The sequence below is a fragment of the Suricata suricatta genome, chromosome 11 (assembly GCF_006229205.1).
Source record: "Suricata suricatta isolate VVHF042 chromosome 11, meerkat_22Aug2017_6uvM2_HiC, whole genome shotgun sequence".
Taxonomy (NCBI): domain Eukaryota; kingdom Metazoa; phylum Chordata; class Mammalia; order Carnivora; family Herpestidae; genus Suricata; species Suricata suricatta.
In genome coordinates, this window is record NC_043710.1 from 5,786,175 (window position 1) to 5,807,922 (window position 21,748).

The 21,748-nt window shown below is 41.5% G+C and overlaps 1 protein-coding gene across 2 annotated transcripts in view; it reads right to left on the minus strand.

Annotated features, from left to right (window-relative positions):
• Window positions 1-21,742, minus strand: part of PACS1 (phosphofurin acidic cluster sorting protein 1) — a 145,352-nt gene extending 123,610 nt beyond the window's left edge. For both annotated transcript variants that reach the window (XM_029915362.1, XM_029915363.1), the window contains exon 1: window positions 21,559-21,742. In XM_029915362.1, coding sequence (XP_029771222.1) covers window positions 21,559-21,689 — 131 coding nt within the window. In that variant the 5' untranslated portion in view covers window positions 21,690-21,742. The remainder of the gene's footprint in view (window positions 1-21,558) is intronic.
• Window positions 21,743-21,748: the final 6 nt, after the last annotated feature.

A 21,748-nucleotide genomic window follows, 5' to 3' on the forward strand; every position in this document is an offset into this window, starting at 1 on the left:
GTCTCCCTCTCTCTCTGACCTCCCCCTGCTCATGCTGTCTCTCTCTCTAAAATAAATAAAGACAGTAAAATTAAAAAAAAATAAAATAAAATAAAAATAAATACAACATCAAGGAAAAAAACTATTAGGGGGAAGTGGACTATTAAAAAATAAAACCGAGTCATGGTGCCTGGGTGGTTCAGGTGGTTAGGCGTCTGATTCCTGATTTCGGTTTAGGTCTTGATCTCACAGCTGACATCATGGAGCCTTCCTGGAGTTCTGTCTCTCCCTCTCTTCCTGCCCCTCTCCCACAAACTCATGTGTGCTTGCTCCCTCTCTCTCAAAATAAACAAACTTAAAAAAAAAAAAAACTAAACCAGGTAGCAAGGAGTGTCTGGGTGGCTCTGTCAGTTAGACACCCAACTCTTGGTTTCAGCTCAGATCACGATTTTGCAGTTTCGTGAGTTCGAGCCGCATCAGGCTCTGCATTGGCAGCGTGAAGCCTGCTTGGGATTCTCTCTCCCTCTCTCTTCACTCCTCCACCACTTGAGCTGAGTCTGTCTCTCTCAAACTATATAAGTAAACTTAGGAAAAAACAATAAAATTAAATACAATAAAATTAAATAGAAAAAAAAAAACCAAGTACGGACACTCAAACGAAACCAAAATGCAACTAAAAGCAGCACTAGGGCACCTGGGTGGCTCAGTTGGTTAAGCGTCTGACCTCAGCTCAGGTCATGATCTCACAGTGTGTGAGTTCAAGCCCCACATTGGGCTCTGTCTGACAGCTTGGAGCCTGGAGCCTGCTTTGGATTCTGTGTCTCCCTGCTCCCTGCCTCTCCCCTGCTTGTGTTCTTTTTTTTTTTTTTTTTTTTACCCCTGCTTGTGTTCTTGCTCACTCTCTCTCTCTCTCTCTCACACACACACAAAAATAAACATTAAATAATAATATATTAAAACAATAAAGAAATAATAAAAATAACTAAATAAAAGAAGCATCTATCTGTATAAGAAGCTGCAGTCTAGGGGCACCTGGGTGGCTCAGTCTGCTAAGTGTCCAGCTTTGCCACAGGTCATGATTTCAGTGATTTTTGGGTTCAAGCCCCATGTTCAGCACAGAGCCTGGAGCCTGCTTCAGATTCTGCGTCTCCCTCTCTCTGCCCATCTCCCCCCTCCACGCGGTAGCTCGAACTCTCTCAAAATAAACAAACATTAAAAAGAAAAAAAAAAAAAAGAAGAAGCTGCCTGGGTGGCAGTCTAGAGAGAATACTAACCATGGGGGAAACATACTGAAACTCAGTATCGTTTGAGTATTATTAAATACTAAAATTGCAGAGACAGTATCCTTCCTCTCTCACAACTACATTTCAAGGTCATATCACCTTTTTATTCAGTAGCTGGCCAGGCATTTCTCAATCCACTGGCTACAAAGCCATAGGGTGAATTAATATGAATAAGAATTTAATTGTAATAATGTATCATCTATATTCACATGGAAACTTTCTCTGAGGAACATAAAACTTGCTTAGATTTTACCATAATCTTCAAAGAGTTTCTAAGCAGTAAGATAATGAAGGAAATGGAAAGTGAGTGGTTTGCCCACTTTCATTCTGAAAACCAAAATTAAGATTTAGGAATCACAACAGAGTAGTGCTCTTTTACCTTCCTATAAACACGCAAGCTTGTAGAAAACAGACACTACTTTCCGTCAACAACTTACTGCTACAGGGACTGTGCAGGGACTGAACCCCAAGGGGACAGGGCCAGCCTGTTTAAGAGGCTTCATCTTGGTGACTATGCTCACTGTCCTAAACTCACAAATCAACATCAATGGCATTTGTACCCTAAGAAAAAGCATCTATAAACTGTCTCATCTGTTCTTCCCAACGGCCTTGAGTAGTCAGCTAGGCAGTTGTTTTTATTTCTTTCCATTCTAATAAGAAGACTGAAGCTTAAAAGGTCACTTAATCCCATATCACAGAGTTTTCATTAAAAGAAGACTTAATTCTTCTGCTTCCAAATCCAGTGTTTAATCCACTCTACCAGGATATTTACGTGAAGAGAAGTTTGTGAAAATGAATCATCTGCTAATCTTTAAAGTCTAGATTGTAGATGGCAACACTGGAAACCATTGGCTTGGGGCACCTGCGTGGCTCAGTCGGTTAAGTGTCCAGCTTTGGCTCAGGTCATGATCTCACAGTTCCTGAGTTCGAGCCCCGCCACAGGGGGCTGTGCTGACAGCCTGTCAGCATAGACCCACTTCAGATCCTCTTTCCCCCTCTTTCCCCCTCTCCCGCTTGTGCTCTCCCAAAAATAAATAAGTATTAAAAAAAAAAAGAAAAGAAACTGTTCACTTAGATCTCTTCCTAAACAACAAAAAGTCAAACACACTTGAGGACGTTCAAGCACGCTCACATTTATGGACTATGACAACTGTAATACACACAAAACATCTTGAATTAGTCTTGGGATGCCTGGGTGGATCAGTAGGTTAAGTGCCTGACTTAGGCTCAGGTCATGATCTCATGGTTTATGAGCCTGAGCCCCATATCAGGCTCTGTGCAGACAGTTCAAAGCCTGGAGCCTGCTTTGGATTCTGTATCTCTCCTTCTCCCTGCCCTCATCCACTGCACTCTGTCTCTCTCAAAAGTAAATAAACATTAAAAAAAAATCTTTTTTTAAGTAAGTAAGTCTTAACACAGTAATGATGGTAGTAATGCCCTAAGGTGCTTCCTGGATTGTCACAATGATTCAGAACTTTACTGACATTCAGCGGTGGAAAAACCAAGAATGCCAGACATCCTACAACCCATAATCCCTGTTAGTCCTGCACAACTAAGATATGACTACCTTCTACATGTTTCCAACATTCATGTAAGTATTCCACCTAGGCCAGGTTTCAGAGGGCCTAAAGTTTATTCCATTTGGACGGTCTTGTATAAGAAAAAGCATACAAGTTCCTGATAACAAAATTAGGTTTAAAATTTTTAAATACCAAATACGTAGGACTATATCTAAAGAAAGATGTACAATATTTCTATACAAATAAGTGCAAAATCAATTAAAGAAGATCTAAGTAAATGGAGGGACATATCACATCCACTGATTGAAAGACTCAATATTTGAAGGATTTCAATTCTCTCCAAATTAATCCGCAGATTCAAAGCAATCCTAAAACAATTCTCAAAACCAAAGGAAACTGAAAAGCTGGTTCTAAAATTTCAAAGGAAATGCAAAAGAGCAAAGACTGGCCAAGGCAATCATGAACAAACACACAACTGGAAAACTTATACCACCAGGTAACAGGCCCACTATAAAGATACAGTATCAGAGACATGGAACACTAGCGTAAGCATGGACAAACTCACCAGTGTACAAAAGAGAAAGTCTAAAATAGACCACATGTAAACTGTCATGTGATTTATGATCAGGGTCACAAATGCAGAGCAGTAAAATAAAGATAATCTTTTTGAATATATGATGCAGGGAGCAGGGTGCCTGGGTGGCTCATTCAGTTAAGCGTGCAACTCTTGATTTCAATGCAGATCATGATCTCATGGTTCATGAGTCCAAGCCCTGCATTGGACTCCGCACTGAGTTCGGAACCTGCTTGAGATTCCCTGTCTCCCTCTCTCTCTGCCACTCCCCTGCTCAGTCTTTATCTCTCTCTTTCTCTCCCTCAAAATAAACAAGCATTTTTTAAAAAGTCATAAAAAATAAATGATGCAGGGGTGCCTGGGTGGCTCAGTCAGTTGAGTGTTCCATTTCGACTCAGGTCATGGTATCACAGCTTATTGAGTTCAAGAATCACATCAGGCTCTCTGCGCTGACAGCTCGGGGCCTGGAGCCTGCTTCGGATTCTGTGTCCCCTCTCTCTGCTACTCCTACACTCACGCTCTCTCTCTTTCTCTCACTCTCTCAAATAAACATTAAAACATTTTTTAAATAAATATCGCAGGGTTAACTAAATATCCATGTGGAAGAAAATATATCTTAACCCTTACACCACACACAAATATCATTTCCAGATGGACTGTAAATCTAATTGTAAAAAGTAAAACAATACAGCTTTTAGAAGAAAGTTATCAGTAAACACTTTCATGATACTAAAGTAGGCTTACGTTTCTTAAAGAGGACATAAAAGAAACTAAATGTAAATGGGAAAATTGAGAAATTGGACTAAATTAAGATTAATAATTTCTGTTCATCAAAAGACACCACTGGGGTGCCTCAGTGGCTCAGCCACTTAAGCATCTGACTCTTGATTTTAGTTAAGGTCTTGATCTCAGGATCGTGAGTTCAGCCATACATTGGGTTCCACACTGGGTGTGGCACCTACTTTTAAAAATGAAGTGAAAAAAATTAAGTGAAAGACACCATTAAAAGAGTAAAAAAGGCTAACTAAGTAAATAAATAAATAAAAGGCAATCCATGGGGGTATAAGTAGATATCTGTAAGAAAAAGAACTGTAGGAGCGCCTGGGTGGTGCAGTTGGTTAGGCATCCGACTTTGGCTCAGTTCATGATCTCACAGTACATGAGTTCGAACCCCATGTCGGGCTCTGTGCTGTTAGCCTGCTTCTGATTCTGTTTCCCTCTCTCTCTGCCCCTCTCCCACTCACACTCTGTCTCTCTCAATAATAAATAAAACGTTTAAAAAATTTTTTTAGAAAAAGAACTGCAAGTCAATAAGATACAGAGACAACCCAATAGCAAAATGGGCAAACGACCTCAATAGACAATTCATAAGAGAATATCCAGATGGCTAATAAGCTTATGAAAAAGTATTCAACATCTTGAGGGAAATGCAAATTAAAAATATTGGGAGAAACCATTTTACCTCCAACCAGGACAAAAATGACAAAGAATACCACCTGTTGGTAGAGATGTGGTACAGCTGAACTCTAGCACTGCTAAGCTGAGCACACACATGATCTGGCAACTCCACTCCTGCTTATAAACTCAAGTAAAGGAAATGAAATATATGAGAGTGCTTTTGTCAACCAATAAACATCTACAAGCATGTTCACAGGAGCACTATCCACATATAATCACCTCAAGCTGGAAATTTTCCATGACCATTACCCCAGAATGGTTAAATAACCTGTGAATGTGTCACACTAGGAACACAGTAACACTAGGGAACACACAGAGAATGCTACACAACAGAATACATAAACTCCAACTACATGCAACAGTGTGCATGAATCACACAAACGTCATGTTGAACAAAGACAGACACAAAAGTGTGCACATATGAAGGACAAAGGCAGGCAAAACTTGCCTTACACTGCTATAAGTTAGGGTATTTGCCATTTTAGTAGGAGAGAGAAGGAGGCAAGGCAATGTTTTGGGTTGTTGGCAATGTTCTGCTTAATGATGTGGCTGCCAGTTATCTGGGCATGTCCAGTTTGTAAAACTTCACCAACAGTACTTATTATGTGTACTTTTCTAAGTATATATTATAGTTCAATAAGAAGTTGTATTTTTTTTTAATTTGGCACAGGGCCATGAGGTAGCCAGTGCCCACAAAAGGCCTTAAAGCTTAAGCATCATTAGATTTACAATAAATTTGCCTTTGGTCCCACCAGACATGTATATGTAAATAAAAAGCAGTTATTTTTCATCTTATAATTATCTAACTCTGTATCTAAGTAGATTTTGCCCAGAAATCTAAGTAACTTTTTCATCATTTAATATACATGGAATGTGCCAGGAAAATTTCTACTACTTGTATAGAGAAAGAGCTGTATTTTGTTTTGTGCAGAACCTTATAAAGATTTATTCAGGGGCGCCTAGGTGGCTCAGTCGGTTGAGTGTCCGGCTTCAGCTCAGGTCATGATCTCGCAGTTCGTGGGTTCGAGCCCCGCGTCGGGCTCTATGCTGACAGCTAGCTCAGAGCCTGGAGCCTGTTTCAGATTCTGTGTCTCCCTCTCTCTCTGACCTTCCCCTGCTCGCGCTGTGTCTCTCTGTCTCTCAAAAATAAATTAAAAAAAAAAAAAACCATTAAAAAAATTTATTCAGAATGCTAGAAAATAATATCACCAAAGGCATTGCCACATATTATGAGTCACCCACGCAATACACCTGTATCAGTCTCTATTTACAGGCGTCATATTTACAGAGGGAAATCTATGTGTGCCTGCAAGCACCTGACAGCCATGGCTTCAAACGTGCCAGCACCAGGCCATGTACAAACATCTTCTGGGAATTCACATATAGAAACACATACTGTATTACAAAGAGCCTTCCTTTATTTTTCCTTCATATTGCAGTTAAGATATTGTAGACATGTTGGTAAGTTTTATCATCTGAGAATTTCATTTCAGGATAGAAAAAAAGGACATTAGTTCTAATTCCTGAGTTTAATATCTGTTCTTGTATGTGACTCACATTATCCAAATCACAATTTAGGTAACATATTTACCTAAAATGTAAAAAATACAAAAACAAAAACAAACCAGGTGTCCAGGTGCCATTCCAAGAGCAATTACCTAAATATAGCTATCATAACTTTGATCTAGACATGGTAAACAGAATAAAAGGGAAATAAGAATTCAAATGACCAGATCTAAGATTCTTTTAAATCAGTAAGATCCAGTTTAGCATTCACAAGCAAGCAAAGGACTCCATTATTTTCCTGTTCTCTTTTAAAAATAGCTCCACCTTCAAGATTATACAAATTAGATCATTCTGCAGCAGGATTCCTCCTTACAGAGCAGCTCCCAGGAAGCACAAGCAGGCTGTCTGCTGTTGAAAATTACTCCTTTAAAAAACCCAAAAAACAAAAAACATGTTTTTGACTTTTCAGTTTCACCGGGGTAGTGACAACGAATATGTGCTACAGGTATTAATGGCTTCTGCAACAGATCTTTCCCACTAAACCCCATCAAATAAGTAAGGATCACAGAGGAGATACCCAGCAAATATGACAGCAGGATAATCAGGGATGTTGAGACTCAGCTGCGCCGATAGCTTCATCGTGGCCTGCAGCACTAAGAGAAATGAATCTAGATTGTTAACACAATCAGGTGCCAGCCTATCGACTAGTTCATCACCCAGCAAATTCCCCAGGAAATTTATTCCCAATTAATTACAAATGGCAAAAGTAGAAACTCCCTCGACAAGTTCTGTTTACAGACCTCATTCTTAGATAATGTCACTTAAGTAAGATAAAGTGATGACAATAATAGTAAAACTTTTTATAAAAACCAGAAAACCAACACAAGGAAGCTAATGAAATTTTCAAGTCATCTTCTTAAAAATTTTTTTTAAACTATTATTTTTTTAAATGTTTTATTTATTTTTGAGACAGAGAGACAGAGCATGAGTGGGGAGGGGAAGAGAGAGAGGGAGACACAGAATCAGAAGCAGGCTCCAGGCTCTGACCTGTCAGCACAGAGCCTGACGCAGGGCTCGAACCCACGAACGTGAGATCTGACCTGAGCTGAAGTCAGAGGCTTAACCGACTGAGCCACCCAGGCGCCCCTCAAGTCATCTTTGAATTCTTTTGCTCCATCATACCCCAAATCCAACTCATAAGCAAATCCTTTAGGTCTGAAAATATACCTAGAATCTGATGAATTCTCTTTCCCCCCACCTCTATCAACCAGTTCCAAGCCAATATTAGCTCCCATGACATCATCACAAGAACCTACCTAGACTCCCTGCTTCCACCCCACCCTTCTTTATAGGCTATTCTATACACAGTGGCCAGTGGGTATTTTAATACGAAAGTCATCATCATGCGTCTTCTCTGGCTCAAAACTCCCAGTGGCTTCCCATCTCACTTAAAGTCAAAGGTAAGTCTTACAACGGTCTGTAAGATGTGGGTCCCCTTTGCTTCTGTGACTTTCTCTCCCATTACTCACTCCTCATTCATTTGGCTCGAGCACACTAGACTCCTGATGTTCCTGGAACCTGCCAGTACTTGCTGTCCCCTCTACTGACTTGCCCACATGTGTGCTCCACAAGGTCTGCTCCCCGTCTCTGAGATCGTGTAGAACACCTTATTTAAAACTAACTCTCTCTGCTCTACTTTCCTACCTTACTTTTCCCCACCCGACATACCCTATCATTTGCTCATTCATTTGCTTATGGTCCAGGTTGCCCCCCTGCCCCTGGAAGCTAACGTCCACGAGAGCTGAGACTGTGTCTCTTTTATTAACTGTTCTCTCCTCAGTGTCTAAAATGGTGACCGGTATATGATGTACACTCGATCGTTACTTGCTGACTAGATAACTATTAGGTAGAGGAAGAGTTAAAGAGACTTATCCAAATCCACCTGATGAAGTAAAGCCAAATAAGAAACAAAATTCTAAAGTCAAAACATTTTTAGCATATGGTTTTAAAGAGATTATAGTAATTTGCTGACTTTCCTGCAGATATAAGAATAGGAGGAAATACCTGAATGAGCATCAAACAAAACAAAGCAAAACAAAACCAAATCCAAAGAGAGCCACCATTCCAGTTATTTTTTTTTTACATGTCCTCTTAAGTGGACTCAACTACAATGAAGCCTTACCAACCGAGACATGGCATTCATTCATCAGTGAGGCTGCCTGATCACCAGACCCTTCCCGAACTTAAGTAAATGTATCACTTGGCCTACGTCCAAAGCATGCCAAACTAAATTTATGACAAATCTTAGCTGAGGAGATCACGTCCCATTTTGAGCCCAAATTCATCCCTCCAATGAAATGATACTTTCCTTTTTCCCCATGGAGAGAAAAAGCTCACCAAGAAGATTAACGGGCAATGTCTAACAATATCATAGCTATCTTTTTTAAATAAGGTTTTTTAAGGAAAGATAAAGGGGATTATCTACAAGTCTTAAAAACAAAGTGATAATAATATTACATACAGTTAATGAACACTTCTCCCCATTAAAAGGCAAGAGCATAAACAATTTATTGCACATTTTGGTGGCAGAGAGGAAATACAATTAAATCCATTAATAGCTACAAGAGTTTTTATGTTCCCAAAGGACTTTGGTTTCCAGAGTTGCTTATTCATTTTCATCCACAGCAAAAATGGTGCATGGCAGAGATGACAAATGCTGTAGACTTGTAGACTACTTTCTACTTTCTACATTCTTTAGTTTTGAGGAGACAACATTACACTGCCACATTCCACTGGATATGAACTAGAAGTGCCAAACAAAAGCCTACTTGTGGGGCATTTGGGTGGCTCACTCAGTTAAGTGTCCAACTCTTGATTTCGCCTCACGTCATGATCCCACGGCTCATGAGTTCAAGCCCTGTGTCAGGCTCTGCACTGACAACACAGGGGCCTTCTCTCTCTCTCTCAATAAATAAATATATAAACAAACAAACAAACTTAAAAAAACTACTTGTGAAGACAATGTAAAAGATGACTAATGTATCTAGCAAAGTCTATCACAGGTCCATTATACCATCAAATTCATAGTTTCGCTGACATTTCCCAAAGATGTTATAGTAATGATTTCTATGAATATAAATGTTCAAACATTTTACAAACATTCTGTTTCTCTTTATAACAAATCAGCAAGGCAAAAAAAAAAAAAAAAGGTGTATTCACTTTTAAACAACAAGGAAAAAAAATGATTTGCCTAGATGTAACCAAAACAAATTTAACCAAGCAACAGATACAGGGCTTTACTTACTAATCCATAATTCTCCAACCAAACACGAAATTTGGCTTGTATCTCTAACTGCATCTTCAACAGGGTTTTTGACTCCCTAAACCTTTAGAAGATTAACCCTCTACCTAACTAACCTTGGACTACAGCCCAGACTAAGAAGTAGGTAAAATGTTTCTTTCTAGTCCTTAAAACACCCCAGGCGTGAATTCCATGTATTCAGATGATCCTGTCCATTACTCTTAGCCTTCACATACAGAGCCCATTCATTCCTAATATATTTGTTTATCTGGTTCTTTAGCCCATGGTGTAGCCAAAGCAGTAAAGTAGAAAGAAGGCATATTGATAGCAATGGGGAGAAATAAGACAAACACGAAACTAAAAAAGCAAACACATTAGTTTAAAAATATGCAACACATAGCAGTCTACCCTCTTCATCTTAAGCCCTGTTGTTCCCCATGAGGATCCCCTTCATCATGATGATCCACATTTGAAAAGAAGTGAATCTGTGTTTTACTTATTCTTAAGGAAGAACCAGAACATATAAATATATTTGTAGATTTCCAACTAAAATGAGACAGTAAGTCTTGGTGCTTCTTAAAGGAGAGAACACACACACACACACACACACACACACACACACACACAAATTTTTCATGACAGGCCTTAAATGTAATATCAGGTTTCTCCTATAAAAGTAGAATAGAATTTTTCTATAGTTTGAAACATAAAAAGGTACGCTTAAAGAGACAAGAGAAAAAAATCAACCCCATTTAAATTCTCATTTTCTTAGCAGTCACTTAGCTTTTTATTGGTAATAAATGACTAGCTGTAAACCAGTCTAGTTGCTCTTCTGGCTGCCAAACCAAAGTTAAAGAAGTCAGCAGGTAGAATAGGGAAGCTGTCAAGTCAAATTGGCTCAAAACAAAGCTGTGGTTTACAGGCGGGGCCTGCACCATCTCTTCCGTTCATATAAGCTGGCAGGATGTAGAAACAGGATCCTGATCCAGCCACTGCTTCAGAGAACCAAAACATTTTGTTTTGACTTTCTAGACTATTAAGCTTGGGGTTTGGCAGGATCTGGTATAAAGTGAATCCAACACCTTATGATGGTCCCACTGAGCAAATCATAATATCAACAAAGTTGCCCCGACTCCAGAAAGAAAGCAGTGTTTGGTGGGGTACTGGGGAGAGACTGAGAAGCTGGCCTGGCAGTAAAGACAGCAATAGTAATAGTAGTAACGGCTATTATTTTTGTTTTCTATGTGCTACAGAAGCATTTATTTAATCCTCATAATTAATGAGGGGGAGGCACAATTATTAGGCCTATTTTGCAAATGAGAAAATTAAAGCACTAGAGAGGTTAAATAATTTGCCCAAATCACTAAATGCTAAAGGACAGAATCGGGATTAAAATCCTGGCTAACTGGCTCCAGAACTGGCACTTAGAGCCATTCTGCTGTTAAATTTCTTACCATCTGTAATGCGGTAATAGAGCAGCGTTCTGTAATTCTAATATGACAAAGAATAAACATTAAATATTCTTTGTCAGCGATGAGAACCAGCCAGAGCTTGGGGAATACCGAGTTTAAACAGAGAAATCGTTCTGGTGTCGGATAATCATGAATCATGAGACAAATCCCAGCTCCCCCTACCTCTAAAACCATGTGGCCTTACAAAAATGCCTCCAGCTCACTGGGCCCTGATTTTCCTTTCTGGGAAGGGGATCTCAGTACCTGCCTCTGATGGTTATTGTGACACACAGGAAATGCTCAATTAGTTAGGTTTATTTCATTTGGGCATCAGCTCAAACATCACTTCACCAGAGGCCTTCTCTGACTACCCGATCCAAAAGAGCACTGCTGCCAACATTCTCAATTTCCTCCCTATGCTTTATTTCATTGTGGTGCTCACTCAGTACCTGCTTTTTATAAATATATTTGTTTATCTTTCTCCCTCCACCACAGTGTATACTCTAGGAGAGAATTAATTTTGTCAACTTGTTTGCTGCTGCCTCCTCAGCAGTGCTTGGCACATAGAAATATTCAATACGTATTTGTTGAATGAAAGTATTGTGTACAACAGATTTTCATTCAATAAACATTGTAAATAAAAAGGCACTGTTCGTGTGACAAATGTACTTATTGAACATCTATAAAATAACTAATAAATGAACAAGATTATTTCAGATGACAGTAACTAGTTGTGAAGACTTATAAACTTCCAGAAGGTACTGGGCAGGTTATGATAGCCTTCCAAGGTGGTAGATTAACTGAGACCTGAACGATACCCAGGAGCCAGCCATATGATGATGTGGGATAAGGCATCTCGAGTGTTAAGTGCAAAAGCCCAAAGGCAGAGATGACCTAAGGCCTGGCTTGCCCGGAGCCAAGTGAGCATGATGGAAAATGACAGGAGAGAAGGTCAAAGACACAGGAAGAGGTCACATCCTTAAGTCTTTCCTATGGCATGAAAAGGGGTTTTATTCTAGGTATGATGAACAGTTACTTGATAGTGTCCCAATCTTCACCCACTAGAATATATACTTTATGAAATCAAGGATTCTGTTTGTGACACACACCAGCTGATCTGTAAGTGTTTGCTAAATGAATGAATTGGAAAGATTATTAGGAAGGGAGTGACAAAATCTGATTTTCCTTTGAAACATCACCCCGAACTGCTACTAGTGGTTACATTCCAGGAGGAAACTAGGGTGGCCAAAGATGGGTAGAATGACAAACAGCAGAGTGAAATGTGGTTTGAGAGGTACGGTAACACAAAGAAGCGGAAGGATACAGCAGCTCTGTAAACCCTGAAGCCATTTGGTGTTTTTAAACAGGAGACAGGAAAAGGTCAGCGAGGAGGGAGTAAGTAAATGACAAGTTGATATCCTAAGCCTTTTGTGTTGTCTATAGTATAAGAAAGAGAAAAAGAAGCTGCTACAAAGAATCTCTATCTCACCTATGAAAAGAGGAACAAGTGGAAACTCAAGACAGACATACAGAATGTTTGGGAGAACAACTGTAAAGAAAAAACACCTTTTGATGTCTAAGCACAATAAGCGGTCTCCGTTCCCTCAGGGACAGGCCGTAGGTCAACTATACCCACAAGTGACCTGGGGGAACCTTGCTCACAGTAAGATTTTGAGAGGCAAGCTGTCATTTTGAGGAGTAGGTCCACAAAGAGATTCCTCTAGTAGGAATCAAGTTTAATTTAATTTAATTTAATTTTATTTTATTTTATTTTTTTATAAATAGTTTATTGCCAAGTTGGTTTCCATATAACACCCAGTGCTCTTCCCCACAAGTGCCCCCCTCCATGACCATCACCCCACAACCCCTTTCAGGAAACAAGTTTTAAAACACCATTCCCTTCTTATCTACCTTTGTCTATATCAGGCCACTAAAAAAGGTTACGGTGTAACTTCTAAGACCCACATCACAGTTCTAAAAATTTTTGCCAAAGCACTCTATGGATATTACCTAGTGTCAGGCACGGTCACAGAACTAGAAGTACTCTGAGGGCTGAAAGGGTGACAAAGGGCGGGTTTGTATAGAAGCTGGCAAGGACCATTGCTCCCAAAAAGAAAAAAAGGAAGAACAGTATTCAGGGTCAGAAAATGTATGAAGCTGCAACTAATCTCAGAGATTCTCACCTTGAGTAAATCTTAAAACACTTTACTATCTAAAAGAATCTACATAAATATTTAACAAACAAATAAATAAATGTGCCATTTTCAATATTACCTTGTAAGCTATGCCTCATCATCCACTCACCATGAGGGAAACAGTGTCTAGAACATTCTCCATTCACCATATTTGCGATCAGTAAAAAGGAATAAGTAACTCTAGAACCAAGAAAGGAAGGTGATGGGTAGAGTAAAACTTTAGTCCCCCATGTCTTCAGCCATCCAAAAACAAAGCTGTACTTTTTTTATAGCTTTATTACAATATAAATATAAATATAAAATTCATTCATTTAAGGCATACAATTGAGTAGAGTTGATACGTATTTTTAAATATATATATTTTAAAACAATAGTCACTGGTCTTTCCTATGACATTTATAAATCACAAAAAAATAAGGACAAAAATTAATATCATATATAATCCAATCATCTAAAAGTCATTTTGGAATTAATGATTCCAGGGGCACCTGGGTGACTCAGTCGGTTAAGTGTCTGACTCTTGATTTTGGCTCAGGTCATGATCTCACAGTTCATGGGAAAGAGTGCAGAGCCTACTTGGGATTCTCTCTCTCTCTCCCCCTCCCCCATGCATGCACTCATTCTCTCTCCCTCTCTCAAAATAAATATCTTTTAAAAATTAGAATTAAAGGGGCGCCTGGGTGGCTCGGTCAGTTAAGCATCTGGCTTCGGCTCAGGTCATGATCTCATGGTTCATGGGTTCAAATCCTGCATCGGGCTCTGTGCTGACAGTTAGCTCAGAGCCTGGAGCCTGCTTCAGATTCTGTATCTCCCTCTCTCTCTGACCCTCCCCTGCTCATGCTGTCTCTCTCTGTCTCTCAAAAAGAAATAAAAAACATTTTTTAAAAAGTTAAAAAATAAAAATTAAAAATTAAAATTAAAATTAAAAAAGTAATAATGAAATCTGTAGAATTTATGTCTCCAGTTAGTTTTCTCAGTCGGTACTGACTAAGGCCTAAAACTGTGGGAAACAAATGGCAAGCAGGCATCAGGAAGCAAATTCTCTACAGGAAGAAGTGAGCAGATTAAAAGGGAAAGACTAACAGATGAAAACTAACAGGCCCTTTAAATAGCGAATAACAGGGGCATATTAATATAATTTGGGGGACGGCTGGGTGGCTCAGTCAGTTAAGCATCCGACTTCGGCTCAGGTCATGATCTCACAGTTTGTGGGTTCGGGCCCCACATCGGGCTCAGAGCTGACAGCTCAGAGCTTGGAGCCTGCTTCAGATTCTGTCTCCCTCTCTCTCTGCCTCTCCCCCATTCATGCTCTCTCTCTCTCTCTGTCTTTCAATAATAAGTAAATGTAAAAACAATTTTTTAAACAATAATTTGGAAGAGGACCAAAGTATTCAGTTTAATTAAATGAATAAGGAGAAGCCACAGGTATTAATACTAGAAATATCACAGGCAATTCTCTTTAAAATAGTGTTAGCTAATAGAACTTTCTATGGTGCTGAAAATGTTCTCTATCTGCCTTATCTAATATGGAAGCCACTAACCACATGTAACTCGTGTGACAAGAAATGTAGCTAATAAAACTAAGAAAGAGAATTTTAAATTGTATTCAATTTTAATTAATTCTAATTGTAATAGCCACAATGCAACTAGTAGTTACTGGCTTGGGCTGCACAGCTTTCAAGAGAAAACAGTTTATGATGTTAAGACTTAACTGAATGTCCAACGGAACGCTCTCACAAACTGTTTTCTAGAAGATATAGAATCTAAGTAGCAATGTATCATCACTTCCTGGCCTTCTCTCCTGCTTTCCTACTCTGTCCCTCTCCAAGGCAGAGGCCAGGGGTAGGTCAGCCTCAGCCGCCCCGAGCGCTGGCTGCAGGTATCCTCTGGCTTGTAACAAGGAAAAAGAGTGCAGGTCCAGCAAGCTTTCTAACCAGACAACTGCCCTGTGAATGGCGGGAAAAGGAAAATACTCTAGAGCTGGTGCCAGGCCTAACGTCGTAATTTCCTAAAACCATCAGAAGTTTGCTGGTTGTTCTTCCAACGCGACCCAGGGAAGGGAGGAGTCCATCAGTGCTTGCCAACCTAGAAACAAACCACCTCACTCAGTGCAGCCCAAAGGGCCTCTGAGAGACATTCTACAACCAACTTCACACCCTCTTTTCTCAAGAGCCCTAAAACTCCGATTCCACACTGGAAAAAGACCAGCTCTTGTGAGCATTCCCATAGCTACTTTGGATGTCTAAAGCACACCCAGCATGTGACACCGAAGATGAGAGTCAAGCCAGTGCCAAATTTCAGAGGACCCATGAACCTTCAAGTCCAGGCCCAAACAGGACAAGCCTCCTGGGCTGAAGCAGTGAAAAGACACAGCCCGCATTCTTACCTGCACCTCCCTCATGCACACTGAGGCGAACGCTCACAGTAACAGAAAGAGCTTATTGGCTCAGCTAAGAAATTGGAAAACTAGTTTAAAAATAAATCACATAACCACTAATGTGCCCAAAAGATCTGTAAATCAATACTGGTAAAACAGACTTGTGAAAGTCATTCTCTTTCTGACAAGGAATCTGAGCTTCCACGGGGACAATGGGATAATATTACCACGACAGAGGGGATATTCTATTACAACACTCACAATGTGAAACTCAAATCTTCTAAGATACAAATATGCTTTTAAGACTTTTAATGCTAAGGCAATAATAGAATTCACCAGGTCTCTCTTGTTTGATCAATGTCATTTACTTCATATCTCTCATTTAAGAAGTACCTTCTTCTGTTCCTGGGGACTTGTCCAGGGTCCGAGAATCACCCAGGCTTCAAGCTGTACCCTCCTAGGCCCTGACCTGACTGCACCTCGCTGCGCCAGTCCAGGCCCCAGACCGGAGCCGCCTGCCCTCCCGTTGGGGGTCTGCATGCTCCAGTCCTGGGTGGAGATGGCTGACGTGATGGGGCCTGGCTCAGGGCAGGCGGAGGAGCTGGGGCACCCCGGTGTACCTCCAGGTGGTGCCAACCTGGTGGGGGAAGGGTAGCCTTCAAGCCTACATGTGGTCCATGGTCCTGAGGTCTAGGCAGGGCTTGCCAGCCCGCCCTTCCGCCCCCGCCCCTGCCTGTGCCTGCTTTGCACCCCCTTTGTTTGGGCCATGGTGTCTCTGCATTGCCTTCCTTTTTGCCTTCACCTCTTTTCTTCCCTCACCCCAGCACACGGGGTCTTGGCCCCCAGGCTGTGAGCTCCTCGGGGGCAGGCCCTCAATAAATGTAAAGTGCTGCTGCCCCAAAAAAAAAAAGTACCTTCTTCTTACAGACCTATAGGTCCTATTATATATTTATTTCACCCACATTTTAGAATGAATGGCAAGTAAAAGTGTTCCCAGTTAACGGATAAAAAATCTGAAGTGTGGAAGAGTTTGCCTCGGCATACAGTAAGAACACAAGAGTAGTATGTCCTGGCTCACCTAGTGCTTTTGTGGTTAGAAGGACAACTGCCCCTAAGTGTCTTGATGAAAATAACACTTCTGGTCATGCCAACTTCGCCATGGCCACTTCCTTTGGTTCTAACAGTTTTGTCCAATAAGGCTTAACTTCAGAACCCACTTAAAAAAAAAAAGTGGTCTAAGGAGAAATGTGACTCATAACTCCTGAACTCTTTCCCCAAGTGCACATACAGATAAGGATATGCAAATGTGCTTTTACTCAAAGACAAATGTGATACAGTTTGTAAGTGATATAGCAGAGCACATTTTATCTCCTAATAATTGGTTTTACAAAAGCCACCAAGGAAATTTTGTGCACCTGTTAAATTTAATGGTTTTTCTGCCTCTCCTACTGAAGTAACTCAAATAGAGAAAAGAAGAACATCAGGGGAAACTTCACCAGATACCATCCGAGGACCAAAGAGAAGAGATCAACAATGAGATTCTAAAAACCCTTCCCTTGGGGCACCTGGTGGCTCAGCTGGTTAAGTAAGCGTCAGACTCTTGATTTCAGCTCAGGTGATGACCTCATAGTTTGTGAGTTTGAGTCCAACATCAGGCTCTGGGCTGACAATGCACAGATGGATTGGGATTCTCTCTCGCCTGCTTTCTCTCTGGCCCTCCACCATTCTCACACATGTGCTCGCTCTCTCTCAAAAATAAACATTTAAGAAAAGATTAAAAATAATAAAACCCTTCCCTTAACATCAAGCAACATGCCCCCCTGGGGCCTACAATGTCACCACACCACTAGCCAAAACATGGGCCATAGTAGAGGAAACACTACTTAGTACAGAGGGAAAACAATGCCAATCTCTAAAGCTGTGGATTTTATAAAGGAACTATAATAGATCAACCTGTGCTTGTAACAGAATCTTACAAAACAAGTCTATTTCCTAGTGATTACCTGTGGAAAGCAAAAACAGAGATAAGACTAGGGCTTTTTCTTTCATAATTTCCATCTTTCTGTACTGCTTAAACATGTAATTGTAAAAAGGTATTAATCTTTTAATTAAAAAAATGTTGATAAAAATGTCAATGAATACGGGTACCTGAGTGGCTCAGTCAGTTAAGCTCCTGATTCTCAGCTCAGGTTTTGATCTTGGGGCCATGAATTCAAGCCCCAAGCTGGGCTCCATGCTACTTAAAAAAAAAACAACAACAACAAAAACAAAGGTGGGGAGGCCCTGGGTGACTCAGTCGATTAAGCGCCCAACTTCAGCTCAGGTCATGATCTAGCAGTTCATGAGTTCGAGCCCTGTGTTGGGCTCTGTGCTGACAGCTCAGAACTGGAGCCTGCTTCAGATTCTGTGTCTCCCTCTCTCTCTGCCCCTCCCCCGCTTGTGCTCTGTCTCTCTCTTTCAAAAATAAATAAACATAAAAAAATTTTAATAAGAAAAAGGAGGGGGCATCTGGGTGGCCTCAGCTGGTTGAGCAACCAGCTTTGGCTCAGGTCATGATCTTGCAGTTCATGAGTTCAAGTCTCACATCAGGTTTGTTGCTGTCAGCACAGTGCTGGCTTCAGATCCTCTGCCTCCCTCTCTCTCTGCCCCTCCCTCACTTGCACTCTCTCAGAAATAAACATTAAGAGAAAACATCTTTTTAAAAAGTCAATGAATAAAACAATTTTTTTTGAGATTTTTTTGAGAGAGAGAGCACACACACAGGAGAGAGGAAGAGAGAGAGAAATTGAGAGAGAGAATTCCAAGCAGCTCAGAGCCTGATTCCAGACCTTGGGAGCACAACCTGAGCCAAAATCAAGAGTTTGACACTCAACTGACTGAGCCACCCAGGTGCCCCCAATTTAGTTATTTTAAAGCCAACTGTAGGTATTCAACCTTAAAATCTTAAAAAAAATACTACGGATTCTGAAGGAATTTAAGTAAGAGCAGAATACACACTTGAGAAACAATTAGTACAATGTTCATCTTTATTTAAATATCTAATAAAGTGAAAGAGCTTTCCCCCCCAAAAGCAAATTATATTTCTATTGGGATCAAGAAATGGAAAGTGACCTTCCTAACACACAACTTTCAACTCTCTCTTCTCTGTACTAGGTAGAGGAACACACTCATAAGACTGAGTCCCGCAGCATGTATATATAGATATATAGCCTTAGATCCACAATCACATCCACATTTCTTAAGTGCACGTTCGTTTTACATGCTTGTTTCTCACTTGAGTTACATGAGATAAGAACGTTAATCCTAGACTATCTACAGAGTGCTGTACACAGGGTGCACATTGCCAATATATTCTAAACAACATGAACAAGTAAACAAAGAGACCTCAAATTAACCAGATGACTCTAGTAATTGAAAGGGCCAATAGCAGGACATTTTCTCCCCACAGGGTGTTATTTTCATCCTGCAGATAAAACAGCATGCTCCAAAGAGCACAAGTGTTCCACAAGGAGCTGCGAGGCACAAGGGTGAGAGCTGAAAAACAAAGTCAGAGCAGGACAGCTGACAATCTCAAAGGCTGGCCGGTAGGCAGGACATAACTGCATGCCCTCAGCAGGGGCAAACAACAAGCCAACCAAGCCTCGCACCAAGTTGGCACAGTAATTACCAATTCACTCAGGATGGTGGGCAGTTTCTTCGGCTAATAATTTATTACTTCTCAGGGACCAAAAGGCACAAAAAAAAAAAAAAGTCAACAGCAATTAGTGATTTTATTTATCTCCCTCTGTGGCACAGCAGCTTCTTCCCGTTGGCTCAATGCCTTTTCAATCTAACAAGCTGAAGAAGGCAGCTGTCCAAATGTCACCTGTCAAACAGCAACAGATGTGAAGGAAGAATAGGCAAGCATGTATCACTAACGCTGGACCAATGCAGGAAGGGGCACAGTGCTTTCAAGTTTGAAAGAGGTAGATCAGAATACTTAAGCTACAGACGGTCCTACCTAGAAAGAGGCCCAAGGACCATTACACCCTGGACTCCCACTTGAGTTTGGTGTTGTGCTAGGGCACTGGCCAAAGCAAACTAAACTAACGTGGCTTCTGATTACCCTTAAAGAAGAACAAAGGAAAAAAAGAAAGGGTAAGCCAACAAAGTAAATGCCGAAACACAAAGGACATGAAGAGTGAGGGAGGCGGGGCATGAACAGAACACAGTTTAGCATTATCTAAAAAAGTTTCGGATGTACATATACCCCGCAAAAGCAATACCACCCCTACATATAAAGACAACCAACAGAAACTTCTGCAAAGATCACTAGGAGTCCTGGCCAAAAATACTTAGAGCAATACTGCTCCTGTTAACAAACAAGAAAACCCAAATATTCACCGAAAAGAGAAGATGACATAGTCATAAAATTAAATTATATCCATTAGTGAAAATATTTAAACTACAGCTACCATACCCCACTGCCAAGTCCCGCAAACTTAATGTTGAATTAAAACACACATACGCATTAAAATAAGTCACAGAACGCATACAGGATGATAGCACTTACATGAACTTCAAAAACACCCTAAAAATATATTGTTTGTAGACGCACGCATGTAGTAAAACTATTTTTAAAAAGCAAGGGAAATAATAAACACAAATTCATGATAGTGTTTACCTTTGTGGGGGGGAAATAGGGGACAGGGTCAGGAAGGGGCATCCTGGGGGCCTCATTCAACACAATTTAAAATGTTCTGTTTCTTAAACTGAGTCAAGTTGACAAATGTACTTTTCATCATTTTGTTAAATACCCTAACTAGGAGACATAGTTGTGTGTGTGTGTGTGTGCGTGTGTGTGTGTGTGTAACTTTGTATGCATGAAATGATTCAAAATAAAGACAGAGAGAAATAAATAGAGTTGAGTCTGGAACCAGAAGATACTTAACCCCTCCTGACACGTCCATCTACCCCAGGCTGGGCCAACAGAATAAGGAGTGAGTCCAAAACTCCAAGACAACAGAAGCGACTCAGTTTAGAGGTGACAAAAAGATCACCTCCAGGCACTTTTCTGGGCTTACAAGGCGAAACCAGCTCCAGAGTGCCTGTTCAAGGGCTAAACTGTAAGACACTGCACACTGCCCCCAAAGAGTTGAAGAAAGACTGCTTTGCCAATACAGAAACAGAAAACATCACAAACTCAGGGCATATTTTACCAATGAAAGGAAAGTCCCCAGACGGTTCCAACAGACAGAGGAATGGATTGAATTCAGGAACAACGCAGTAATTTGATGTTGCCCTGCAAGGCTAAGAGAATTTGTGACTGGCTACTGGGGAGGAGGAAGGGGATGAAAAATGCACTTAAAGACACACTAAACAGGGCTCTGACAAGAGCACAGAGGCCGGGACAGAACGTGTGTCATCTGAAGCATAAATGAACGCGTGTGTCTCGGAGACTAACTAGAAGCCTCAAGGGTTACTACACGGGCTTCATCCGGCTGGAGGTGACGACCGAGTTTGGCACACGCTGAGTATATTGGGAAATAATAATATCAGAAGACATCTATGCCACATCTATGTAACATATGTACGGCCCACGGGCGCCAACGAGGCGGGGGGAAGAGTCCGTGGCATTCGCAGGGAAACGGACCGTCAGGAAGACCGGATTCGGTCAGATCAACGAGACAGGCCCAGGGCTGAGAGTCCGGGAGGCCCCAGGCGGGCAGGGGAAGAGGGGGGGTCCCGGCCGGAGGCCGAAGGTGGGGCTGCCAGGAGAGGGCGGGGTCCCCGCTGGAGGAGTCCCGGGGGGCCGGGCGGGAGCCAGGCCGGGCGGCCAGGGGGAGTCCAGGGAGGGGGCGCTGGGACGTGGAGGAATGAGAGGGCGGGGGGCCTGTCGCGGCCCCGGCCCTGCGGCCCCGGCCCCCCCGCTCACCTGGGCACGCAGCTGGACGAGCTCCGGTCCACCTCCCAGGTGGCGTACAGGTTCATCTGCACCGGGGCGGGGGTGCGGCCTGGCCCCGGGCCGCCGGGAGGCGCGGAGCCGGAGGCCACCGCGACGGCCATGGAGGTGGAGGTGGACGAGGACGAGGAGGAGGCGGCCGCCGCCGAGGTGGACGAGGACG